Here is a 13,303-nt window from a genome sequence, read left to right as displayed (position 1 = left end):
ATTACTAATACACACAGTGATAATCTCGCTCTCGTGTTGTCTTAAGACAGCGAGCTATTTCCTCTGTTTCTCATAGTCTTTAGAGGGGCGGTGGGATAGCTTCGTGGTTCAAGCGTTCGCCCGTCACGCCGAAGATCCTGGTTCGAGTCCCCACGTGGGTACAATGTGTGAAGCCCATTTCTGGTGTCCCCCGCCGTGATATTGCTGGAATATTGCTAAAACTAAACTCAACTCACTTAATGATTTTACAGCAATGAGGAACCCATACGCAGGGACAAGCGACAAATAATTGTTGGTTTCAATTAGAAAACAGGAATTTAAATTGAATTCACTAAGCGCAAAAATATCCTGACGTACAAAATATTTAACCATTGAAGATCCGGGTTTGAGAAACCCACGATTGTCCTCAGAGGCGACTGACGGGATCGAGTGGTCAGGCTCGCTGACTTGGTTGACACATGTCATCGTATCCTAGTTGCGTAGACCGATACTCATGATGTTGGTCACTGGATTGACTGGTCCAGACTCGATTATTTACTTTCTACTGCTAGAATATTGCTGAGAGCGGCGTTAAACAACAAACAAACACAACAAAGACTCACGTGATGCTTTGGAATTATTTTCCAAAAAGAACAACGTAAATATTTTGAAAACTATTTTGAAGAAATAGAATGGAAGCAAATAGTATACACCGCAAGTTGAACTGAACATCAAAGATATTGTTTGAATCAAAAACAATGTCAGTTATCGCACATGCTCAATAAATAAATTTGGTTTGTGGCGGGAAATCGGGAAGCCTGGTCGTGGCGTAAATCGGGAAGCCTGGTCGTGTGGCGTAAATCGGGAAGCCTGGCCTTGTGGCGTAAATCGGGTAGCCTGGACTTGTGGCGTAAATCGGGAAGCCTGGCCTTGTGGCGTAAATCGGGTAGCCTGGACTTGTGGCGTAAATCGTAAATCGAAGGTTTAAAGGTCACATGCAACGTAAAACACAACTTTGCAGATTCTGATACCTTTCGGTATGGACTTACCGAAACAAATCGTCAAAAATGCAAATTCAACTTATAAAGTTGAAAAATAACGCGATGAAAAAACCGCGCGAAATCGGAGTTCAAACGTTTCACTAATTTTCCCCAGACTTTTCTGGGGAATACGGGTTTCAACAGCTGGGCTGCGCTCATAGCACGTGCGCAGTGAAATAGGTTCGCGCAACTTGGAAGCGGGCTGTCTGGTGAATACTCGGTGAAGGCTTTGGTGTGAGCTATTTTCATAATGTTTTGTTGATATCTCACAGGCGCGAGCTTTTTGTATGTTATGACAGTAAATAAACTGTTTATATAATTTCATTTGTCTATTTCACCACACGTTCTTCTTACCGAGTCACTTTCAGTTCGATACTTAAAAGCAATGTCATTATTTAGAGTTGACACAATTTCTAACTGTGATATAGATATGTCGCTGTCACAGACAAACTCAATGTCTTGTTTTATTGACACCTGTGTGTCTGCCTGCCTGTCTGCTAATGACAATATTCAATACACAACTGCGATCACTGACCACATGCAATTTGAACTTAACACCAATCAGGCTATACACCATAAACAAAACGCATTGATTTATGGCCCGAGTTCGGTCTCTGTCACATTATGTAATTACACAGACAGGCAGGTGTGATACTTGAACACATGACATGTTATGATGTCTGTTGATTGCAAAATGTTATACACAAAAAATGAGCATGTATTTACAAAACCCAACTTTCTATATATACACACACAATGAGCGGCATCTGCTAATGAACCAGCCGTTACACTTGAGTGCACACCCACCCGCTCTGACTGGGTTCGGTATCCCGGCTGCTTCGTTTCGAGGGAGGTAAACCCAAGCACAAAATATTGCACTTTTGATTTGCGATTATACGCTTATAATTTTGTTTATTTGTTTTTTCATAATCAGCAATGCATATTATATGTCATGAAGAAGTGATAATTGTGTTTTAATTATGTTTGATTTTTTGGTTGCATGTGACCTTTAAGTATTCTGGTGTCCTCCGCTGTGGTATTGCTGGAATATTGCTAAAACTAAACTCAACTCACTTAATGATTTTACAGCAATGAGGAACCCAACAGCGGCGTAAAATCATACTCACTCATTCACTCACTCGAACGTTGACTAGGCTGCCTGTTTCAGGCCTACTTATTAAGGCTAGATGACATTATTGCATGAAATCGTAAACCTCTGTGACTGCGTCTGTTTTTCTGGTGATACTTAAGACAATTTATGTAGTGTTTACACTCCCAATTACTGCGTAAACTCATTTCCTTATAGATGAGGGGATCATATTTCCAGAATATCAACACAATCGGCACCTGCTCGCCAACCGACGTTTGTCCAATTTCACGTATATATCTCACTTGTCTCGTGTACGTTGATATAAGTCTACTGTAGCAGCATGTTCGGCGGTGCTAATGGAGAACCATGTGGTTTATTTGATTGAGTCCAACTAGCATCCATAACATATTTTCCGTGTGGCAATTGCGAGTCTAAATCTGGTTTTGGTGAAAGACATGTTTATCGTCAACTAATTAATCCCGATAACGCGGTTACTATCAGAAGATTTGTGTTACATTAATGCAGTAAATTGATAACAGATGTTGCTGCAACGTAATCTGTTTCATTAAAACAGATCATGTGTATGCTTGGTCAAGGCTGGTAACTCTAGGCTAGGGCAACCCCGCCCATGTGTTCATTGGTCACTCATCGGATCCTATGTTAGGGTGTTGAAACGCTTCAGCGAAGCAATTGAGTGAATGTTGGTGGGTGTCACAATTAGTAATATCCCGACTGTGGGTTGAGAAACCAGTTACTGATAACAACTATCTCTGTTATTGGGACTGCCGCCACGACTGCCGTGCGTCTGATCCCAACTTTTGTACAATCAGATGTGATCCCAATATTACGACTACCGTACGTGATCCCAGCACTACGACAGCCGTACGTCTGATCCCAACTTTTGTACAATCAGATGTGATCCTAATATTACGACTACCGTACGTGATCCCAGTGCTACGACTGCCGTATGTCTGATCTCAGCATTTATAAAATCAGATGTGATCTCAATATTACGACTACCGTAAGTGATCCCAGCACTACGACTGCCGTATGTCTGATCTCAGCATTTATACAATCAGATGTGATCTCAATATTACGACTACAGTGTGTGATCCCAGTGCTACGACTGCCGTATGTCTGATCTCAGCATTTATAAAATCAGATGTGATCTCAATATTACGACTACCGTAAGTGATCCCAGCACTACGACTGCCGTATGTCTGATCTCAGCATTTATACAATCAGATGTGATCTCAATATTACGACTACAGTGTGTGATCCCAGCACTACGACTGCCGTATGTCTGATCTCAGCATTTATACAATCAGATGTGATCTCAATATTACGACTACAGTGTGTGATCCCAGCACTGCGACTGTCGTATGTCTGATCCCAGCTTTACGACAATCGGATATGATGTCAGTGTTACAATTACCGTATGTCGTCCCATTACTCCGACAATGTCGAAGTACTACATGTGCAGTCTGTTACAAGAGAAAACGGGAAACAATGTTCAATATCAGGCATAGAATGTCAGAACTAATTGTATGAAGGACTGCCCTTACAGTCCTTGAGTTAGTGAGTGAGTGAGCGATTGTTTAATCATCCGTAACATTATGATCCAACCGTAACAACCTGACTGGGTGATCATATTGTGATACTATTTAATCTCCTAGATTCACACATTCAAGAAACCAGAAAAGTTGCATTAGCAGTTCGGGTTTCATCTGAACATCTGGTGTCAATGTTATCGAATGTATTCACGTTAGATTCGATATCATTGTCTGGTTTCAGGTAATGTTACCACAGATGCAGTATACCACAATGGTTTAAAATACTCTGTTCTGACAACTAAATATACCTAAAAAAGAAAGAAAACAAAATAGGAGGGTAGATAATTCTAATATTCAAAATGAAAACAAGTAGAACAGAATGAACCTCCAAACGAGTTATTTAATGAATGATAGAACGAAGAAAATTGTAACGAATGAACCATAAATATATAAATAAATAAATAAATAAATGAACGAATAAATATATAAAAAAATGAATAAATAAATAAATACAACTGTAAACAAACAAACAAATAAACAGATAAATAAATGAATAAATAAATTAATAATGTTTCTGCCTTAGAGTCGGTCGGTGATGATAAACAAGACGTATTATATGAGTGGCCTCATCTGACGGCGGGCACTGACCTCAAGATGACATGGCGTCCTTCGATCCCAGAAACCTCCGAGAGGCAGCTGTTTTCGATCTCCATACAGCCACCGCAATATGACTACATCTAACAGGCTTAAGTTATTTATTATACTTCAGCTTTTTGCATGACCAGGCTACATTCTTGTGACAGGTGCGTACACGTACAGCTATAGCTTTATACCTGTGTTCCCATGTGTTCACGTACATATACACGGCTAGTCAGATCATGGAGGGTCATTGATTGGAACATGTTCTAAAAACTAAATGCAAGGTTCCAGGTAACAGAGAAATGCAACTTTTTAAAGAGACCCTGCGACAAGTATATATCATAGAGCCCATGCAGGTCAATAGTTGGCGTGTCTAGACGACAGCAGGTCTGAAATCAAGTCCCTGAGCTTCCAATTTTATTACATTCCATAAAGACAATAAAACAACTGTTTTTTTTGTCGTAAATATTTTTATTTCCGAGGATAGATGGTTGTCTGTATGTAGGCGTGTGTTCATGGGGTTACTTTTTATGACATGCCCTTGTAATCACGGGGACATAGTTACGCCATTGCTAGAGGATGCGACGACTCGTTAATACGGCTCCTTAATTCCGGCCCTGTCAGTCGAGAACCCCGTTATTCGAGAACCCCGTCAATCGAGAACTTGATGTGGTTGATGTATGTCATCGTGTCCCAATTGGGTAGTTTGATGCTCATGTCGATCACAGGATTGTCTGGTCCAGACTCGGTTGTTTACTGATGGCTGAATATTGATGAGTTTACGAACAACACCTGAAAATATGTTCCAAAAGAATGCTATCAGTTCGCAATATGACCATGTACACTTAGAGCTGTTCACAAAGGGTTTCATGGGTAGAAACAGTGGAAATCAGAGACCATATAATAGATTATATATGGTCTCTGTTGAAATATAGTCCTTTTGATATCCATCAATACACGAGTCACGCTAATTTTTCACTTGTAATCAGGCACACAAGTTGAGTTGGGATGAGTAATTGTTCATAGTGGCATAAAGACAGGGGTGTTTTTCAACATGTAGGGCTGACATTATGCCCCTTGTTTTGAACTAGAACTCAACAGAAGCCTTCACGGGTCAGTCCAACGTTTCATGCATTGCCTGGTCGGAAATAACAACACTTCAACAATACCGTGCCTTCCGGTATCTAAAGTCTACCTCCGTTAGATCCACACATTATGCATTATTTATAGACATTTAATCTTTTTTCGGTCTCCCTTTCCTGCGTCTATAACACGAAATGCAAACGGACATCCGAGAGAGCGCGTCTCGACAGGAAAGTGCACTGTGATATCACACCAGCCGATCTCATCGTATTTGGGGAACGCTCAATCAGGGGAGGTAATTATGTCCTTCTTCCGCCATCTTGACCCGGTCACGTGACCTTACACCACCACACCACCCCTTTGTGTAGCGTCCAGTTTGTGAGCGTAACTCATGTCTAGTACTAGTATTTCATTTGGTCGGAGTTGTGAGTGAATCATCGCAATTCAACAGACTGTGAATCATAAGAATGTCTAAACGCTCATGTCTAGACATTTAAACGGTTTTATGTTCTATCTGCGATCTGATTTGTGGATATTTGTGGGAAAATATATAAAATTTGACTCATAGCTCTGTTGTTGAACGTATAACATAGTAATCAGTGTTTAGCGTGGACGTTTGTCTATTTTCTGAAGAATATGATAGCTCCAAGAGACTTCTAACACCCCTGTGTGCATGTAGATGGTTTTTCTAAATTGTGGAACAGGCCTGGTTCGTTTTCCACCACGTCTAGTGAAATAAGGTCATATGTGTTTTAATCAGAAAAATGTATGTTGTGATGTTGTTACTTATCACAGAACAGTACACACCGCATCTTTTCAGTTTCAATAATCGTTAACCGTTATGTCTTCAACGTGCACGTGGAATGATGTCAATAGAACATACGCACGTGCATATCAGTTGATAGAGCTGATTGGGGTTTTTTTCGGTGAAAAACACCCAAACAGACTTGTAATTCATTATCATCCTTCTTGTCAAATTTTGTTTCAACTTTCGGGTTATGTTTTCAAGCTCTGTAATTATTCATCAACCAACGATAATAAATCACCAGGCGTTGATAGTTATCTTCATGTAGTTGCGGGGTTTTATTGTGGCATCTACGTTAAAGCTGTGAGAAACGAGACCCAGCACTTGAAGTAATACGTGTAACGTTATGGCAACGCCGCCAGGAGCTGCACAATTAACGCTGGAACTGGACCGTACCCTGTTTCCGTTACCATCCGGGATCTTGTGTGAATTACAGACAACGCCATGGTGTCGCTAGTATAAGTGTGAGAGCTGGTCTGACTCGTGTGTGTGTGTGCGTGCGCGCGTGCGTGCGTGCGTGTGTGTCTCTTTCCGTGTCTGTCTGTCTCTCTTTCCGTCTCACTCCCTCTCTCTCTCATTCTCTCTCTCTCTCCCTCTGAGTGAGTGTGTATCAAGCTCGGTCACCGTTTACAAAATCAATCACTGGATTGTCTGGTCCCGACTTGAGATTTGAAGAATATTACTTGCAACACAAAATACTTGTAACACTGTCTCCCAGACTCTAGAGGTTAGATTTAAAGTAACCAGACTCCGTTGTTGAATAGTAAGGCAAGTCTAGACTGCCTCACCTCTGATACTGAAAAATGTTCTAGGCTACCTTTGGACTTTATGTTATTTGTTTGTGGATATATTAAAAAAAATATAAGATTATAGTATTATAGAGATTTAATGACAGTCTGTGAGAACAGGCTCTGGCCAACTAGACCCTTGCCAAGTGTTTCAAAGTGTTGTACTTTTATCGACAGCCATTTTCCGACAGTTTTACTTTTTCGTCATATCACAGCATTCGGATCATTGATGTTATCATGGTTTGTTTAAAAGTGATAAAAATGTCCCCCACACCTGGTATCATCGCATATATCAGTCATGTTTTCATATGATGTTCACCTTTGCTTTGACTTCAGCGCCCATTTAATCTGTTCCTTTGGATATTCTCTGGTAATTCTCAGACTTCCACGTTGTACAGTACTAGTAATTGTTTTAGGATAGGCTTGGAAACAGTGTCTCTTGGCTACAGAGCAGACCTCAGAATATTGTGTCGCAGAATTGTTCTCAGTATGTTCTTTCTCCGAAACACGTTCATTTTCACGTATCTAGCAAATAACTGTACCTCAGGAGCACAACTTGTACCTTTCTAACATTCAGAAATGCCAATTACCTGTCATAGTAATGATTTCGTTAAATCGTAAATTAAATGAATGAAAATTTCACTCACAATTTTCACAATTTTCTAACAGCCTAATTATTTCAATCACTTTAGAAATTGACCGAACAATCTGTCTATATACATGTATTATGAAATCAAACACCAAACATGTCTATGTCCATGAATTCATCTAAAAGTGACTGAAAATGATCGCATTAGAAGAAAACATAATGCAATGCAATATTTAGTTATAATATGTTTTTGGCTTCCCAGCGTAATTAGTCTATGTGATGTTTTAAACCGTTTTGAAAGGTTACGTATCGCTTACTATAAATTTATGTTTCTAAAAAGTAATTTTTCGAAAACGCGTATGAATTAATATCCTGACAAAACATATTTGAATTTGTTTACCATGTAACTTGATCGTTGAAATACAATAACTAAAATCAATGATTACATAGAGTGTTTTGTTTTCGTTTATCTTTCTATAGTTTATTGAGCGTCCCCCTCTGCTTCTATAGGGCATTATTCTTTTATGTGTTTCACGTAGCCACCAAATTCTGAACATGGGTCGGTCGGTCGGGAAAAACACCCCAAAAGCAACTTAATAAAGACAATATTATCTGAATAATGATTCTCATTTATTGTAATTCTTATTACAATTTCTCGCGTTCTTTAAATTTGGACTTATGGCAGCGACTGTTGGAAAGATCACCATTATATATGACGAGGCGGTACGTTTTAGGTTCGAGTCGGCGGGGTTGGAATGAAAATTTAAAAACAGGTTTTTTGTGTGTTTTTTGTTGTTGTTGTTGTTTTTGTTTTGTTTTGTTTTGTTTTTTTGGGGTGGTGGGGGCGGGGCGGGGCTGGTGGTGGTGGTGGTGGTGGGTGTTTGTCGGCAATACAATAAGAAGGGTCGGTCGGGCGATGAGAAACACGGAAAATAAAAATGCTGCCCTTATTAACATTCACTTGTGTCCTTCTAGAATACGTAACAGTTTTACCATTATTTCCATGTCAGGTCACCCGCATATAAGGTTAACGAAACTACCACAGAGCATGTCTGTTAAGCACTTTGCGTGACAAACGTATGACAATATAAGGATATATATTGGGTAGGAGCTTAATACAAATATGTGTTGATTTGGATTTGTATGGATGACAAAAGAAGTTGGTGCTATAAAGTTTTCATGTGAGCATTTGCTGTAATTGCGACATAATTGTGCTCACGAATGACCATCCGGAATTATCAAACGTTTCTCTGAAGAAACGTTGTAACATTCAGCCCTTACTCCAACTCAAGCTATATTATATTCAAATTACACTAACCAGTCGTCATTACGTAGAAGTTTGGCAAAGTTTAGAACAAGATAAAATTATCTTCAAACCTAAAACCAAAGACGCCCTAATGTACAAGATCCCGTGGGTGTATTTTGTGCTGAAGATGAAAATTCAATTTTATTTCACAGATAGAAACATAATGCAATGCAATATTTAGTTATAATATGTTTTTGGCTTCCTAGCGTAATTAGTCTATGTGATGTTTTAAACCGTTTTGAAAGGTTACGTATCGCTTACTATAAATTTATGTTTCTAAAAAGTAATTTTTCGAAAACGCGTATGAATTAATATCCTGACTATACATATTTGAATTTGTTTACCATGTAACTTGATCGTTGAAATACAATAACTAAAATCAATAATTACGTAGAGTGTTTTGTTTTCGTTTATCTTTCTATAGTTTATTGAGCGTCCCCCTCTGCTTCTATAGGGCATTATTCTTTTATGTGTTTCACGTAGCCACCAAATTCTGAACATGGGTCGGTCGATCGGGAAAAACACCCCAAAAGCAACTTAATAAAGACAATATTATCTGAATAATGATTCTCATTTATTGTAATTCCTATTACAATTTCTCGTGTTCTTGGGACTTATGGCAGCGACTGTTGAAAAGATCACCATTATATATGACGAGGCGGTACGTTTTAGGTTCGAGTCGGCGGGGTTGGAATGAAAATTTAAAAACAGTTTTTGGTTTTTGTTTGTTTGTTTGTTTGTTTGTTGTTGTTGTTGTTTTTGTTTTGTTTTTTTTTTTGGGGTTTTGGGGGGGGGGGGCGGGCGGGGTGGTGGTGGTGGTGGTGGGTGTTTGTCGGCAATACAATAAGAAGGGTCGGTCGGGCGATGAGAAACACGGAAAATAAAAATGCTGCTTATTAACATTCACTTGTGTCCTTCTAGAATACGTAACAGTTTTACCATTATTTCCATGTCAGGTCACCCGCATATAAGGTTAACGAAACTACCACAGAGCATTACATGTCTGTTAAGCACTTTGCGTGACAAACGTATGACAATATAAGGATATATATTGGGTAGGAGCTTAATACAAATATGTGTTGATTTGGATTTGTATGGATGACAAAAGAAGTTGGTGCTATAAAAGATAAAATTATCTTCAAATCTAAAACCAAAGACGCCCTAATGTACAAGATCCCGTGGATGTATTTTGTGCTGAAGATGAAAATTCAATTTTATTTCACAGATAGAAACATGGGCATTTAAGTTTTATGTTTCACAAACGAGGAAAATATGTTGAAAAATTATCGATCTGAGAACCGATGTCGCTTGCTTAAAGTTTGTACGTGTGCCTGTTCCATACATTGTACAATAGGTCCTCTTATAAGTCTGTCTGTTTGTCTGTCTCAATTAATAAAAGTTACCTTCTGGAAGTATAGGGAGACTTGCTCAGCCGCCAACAGAAGCAATATATATTTTACAAGGAAGGCATCGAACGTTGCTTGAGTAAAACCTTTAGAATTGTTTTGCATTTAAAGGCCCAATGTACTACAGACAAAGATACTTGGTAAACACATGACTTGACGCGCGAAAAGGGAATCTATGTGTGCGTCTATGTTTTCCATATACTGACATATTGATGGCATAGAATTTGATAAATATACGGCTTAATAAGAGGACTGCCAGTATGATGGAGTGGAGGCCCCCTGTAACCGACACTTGTCAGCTGACTGATTAGAATTTCTGATATACAACATGCTTTCTGACCTTTAAAAGTTAATTAACTGAACATATTCTGATACTGAATCATTGATGAATGTATTTAATATCTTATGTAATCTTAAACCCTAAACGTAGTGGCGCACATGTTTTTATGAATTTGAGTATTGATACGTAACAGCTGACGTCTTTGCGGCATGTGCAATACATTTTTACTCACAGGGATCGCAATCACACACGATACAGCTCTAGTTAGAGTGGCCATCTTGAATGATACAACAGTTGGATTTATTCCATAACCGAAACAACTCCACAATCACAGGCTAGTTTACACTACCGCATCCCTTTGATTCATACCGCACCGTGTAGAAACGTGTGGAGACAACCTCAGTTCAGAGGGATACTTGCCCATGGAAGGTAGGTGAATATCGAGTTTCTTTGCAAATATCGAGTTAAAAGGGTAATTTATCTTGTTGGGACCTTGAAACTATATCAAGATATCCGAAATATCGAAACATCCGTATCGAGTTAAAAGAGCTTGAAAAATGATAAATTATGAAGGAGTTTGCCGAGATGTTATATCGAGACAACCGAGATATCGAGTTATCAGAGTTTGACACAACGGTGCTCGACTGTATCTATATGAACTAGGGATGTGGCGTTAAACACGTCAATATGTGCTCTCGATTTATGGTATGTGGCCCCCCGTGTTTGTCCGTTGCATTTCGGTCCGATAAGTATCGAAATCTTACTGAAATTACTGTAGTATTGAACTAAGCTTTGAAGACCTCGGGGTTGTTTTAAAGATACACATAAACTTTTGAAAAATGATCAAAAGTTTCCTTATTAAGTACAGGTTATATGGGCGGTGCCGTCGTCTAGAATGCGGAGTCGTTGGGGACGTAGGGGTAGAACTGGTCACCAATAACCTCCCTTGGGATGACTGATAGGTCCCTAGCACATATAGAAGGATTTGCTGAAGATGAAATCTTTCATTTTGCACATTACATGATGTCAAATAGGTATATCCACATAGGTGACTCAGCTGTAAAAAATGTTTCGCTTTGACAAGTCAGAACAGTAAACAGGGGTGACTTTTCCAAGACTTTTCCTTTTTCTATCATACGTGTATTCACAACACAGATTCTTGGTAAACACATAACTTGATGATAAAAGGGATTCTGTGTGTGATTCTATATATAGCATAATCTATCAGACATTGATAAAATAGAATCTGATGAATGAACGGCTTTAATAAGAGGACTATCAATATGAGTGGAGGCCCTCTTTAACCGTCAGTTGTCAGCAGACTGACTAGAATTTCAGATATACAACATATACTTTCTGACCTTTAATTATACTGACTGACTGAGTTTGGGTTTACGCCGCTTTTAGCAATATTCCAGCAATATCACGGCGGGGGACACCAGAAATGGGCTTCACACATTGTACCCATGTGGGGATTCGAACCCGGTCTTCGGCGTGACGAGCCAACGCTTTAACCACTAGGCTACCCCACCGCCCCCCTTTAATTATAATACGTATACTGCACTTATGTGTGTATGTATATGTGTATATATGTATGTGTATATATGTATCTGTGTATATATGTGTGTGTGTTTATGTGTTTGTGTATCTGTGTATATATGTATGTGTATATATGTATCTGTGTATATATGTGTGTGTGTTTATGTGTTTGTGTATCTGTGTATATATGTGTGTGTGTGTATATATGTATCTGTGTATATATGTGTGTGTATCTGTGTATATATGTATCTGTGTATATATGTGTGTGTATATATATGTATCTGTGTATATATGTGTGTGTATCTATGTATCTGTGTATATATGTGTGTGTATATATGTATCTGTGTATATATGTGTGTGTGTATCTGTGTATATATGTATCTATGTGTGTGTGTATCTGTGTATTTATGTATCTGTGTATATATGTGTGTGTGCATCTGTGTATATATGTGTGTGTGTATCTGTGTATACATGTATCTGTGTATATATGTGTGTGTGTGTATCTGTGTATATATGTGTGTGTATCTGTGTATATATGTATCTGTGTATATATGTGTGTGTGTATATATGTATCTGTGTATATATGTATCTGTGTATATATGTGTGTGTGTATCTGTGTATATATGTGTGTGTGTATCTGTGTATACATGTATCTGTGTATATATGTGTGTGTGTATCTGTGTATATATGTGTGTGTGTATCTGTGTATACATGTATCTGTGTATATATGTGTGTGTGTATCTGTGTATATATGTGTGTGTGTATCTGTGTATATATGTATCTGTGTATATATGTGTGTGTGTATCTGTGTATATATATGTGTGTGTATCTGTGTATATATGTGTGTGTGCATCCATATGTATCTGTATATGATACAGTCAATCTGTCAAACCAGTCATTTGATCAAATGACTGTAACGATCAGTCATTTGGTCAAAAGACTAAAATTCTCATTTCAGAGTGTTTGTTTAAGAGAAACCATGCGTACTATGTGTTTACTTTGAAAACCACTTTGTTGAGACAACATTCAAAACAAATACCTTGCATTTGATGGATTGGCTAAATCTGTTCAGGCAATCAGTCTAACTGGAACTCTAATTTTTTAGTCATTTGACCAAATGACTGAAACGTTTAGCCTTTTGACCAAATGACTGGTTTTACAGATTGACTGGTAACACATACATATGTTTGTATCTTTTAATACGTA

At 38.5% G+C, this 13,303-nt stretch overlaps 2 protein-coding genes across 3 annotated transcripts in view; one reads left to right on the top strand and one right to left on the bottom strand.

Moving 5' to 3' along the window:
* Positions 1–4,544, bottom strand: part of LOC124291954 (uncharacterized protein C20orf85 homolog) — a 36,750-nt gene extending 32,206 nt beyond the window's left edge. The window contains exon 1 of the mRNA XM_046729041.1: positions 4,311–4,544. Coding sequence (XP_046584997.1) covers positions 4,311–4,375 — 65 coding nt within the window. The 5' untranslated portion in view covers positions 4,376–4,544. The remainder of the gene's footprint in view (positions 1–4,310) is intronic.
* LOC124291952 overlaps positions 1–13,303 on the top strand; it is a 213,417-nt gene that overhangs the window by 7,340 nt on the left and 192,774 nt on the right. The gene's annotated exons all lie outside the window — the stretch shown is intronic.

Source organism: Haliotis rubra, unplaced genomic scaffold (genome assembly GCF_003918875.1).
Source record: "Haliotis rubra isolate DU_JTF1 unplaced genomic scaffold, ASM391887v1 Scf503, whole genome shotgun sequence".
Lineage (NCBI taxonomy): Eukaryota > Metazoa > Mollusca > Gastropoda > Lepetellida > Haliotidae > Haliotis > Haliotis rubra.
This window is presented reverse-complemented; position numbering and strand designations above follow the sequence as displayed.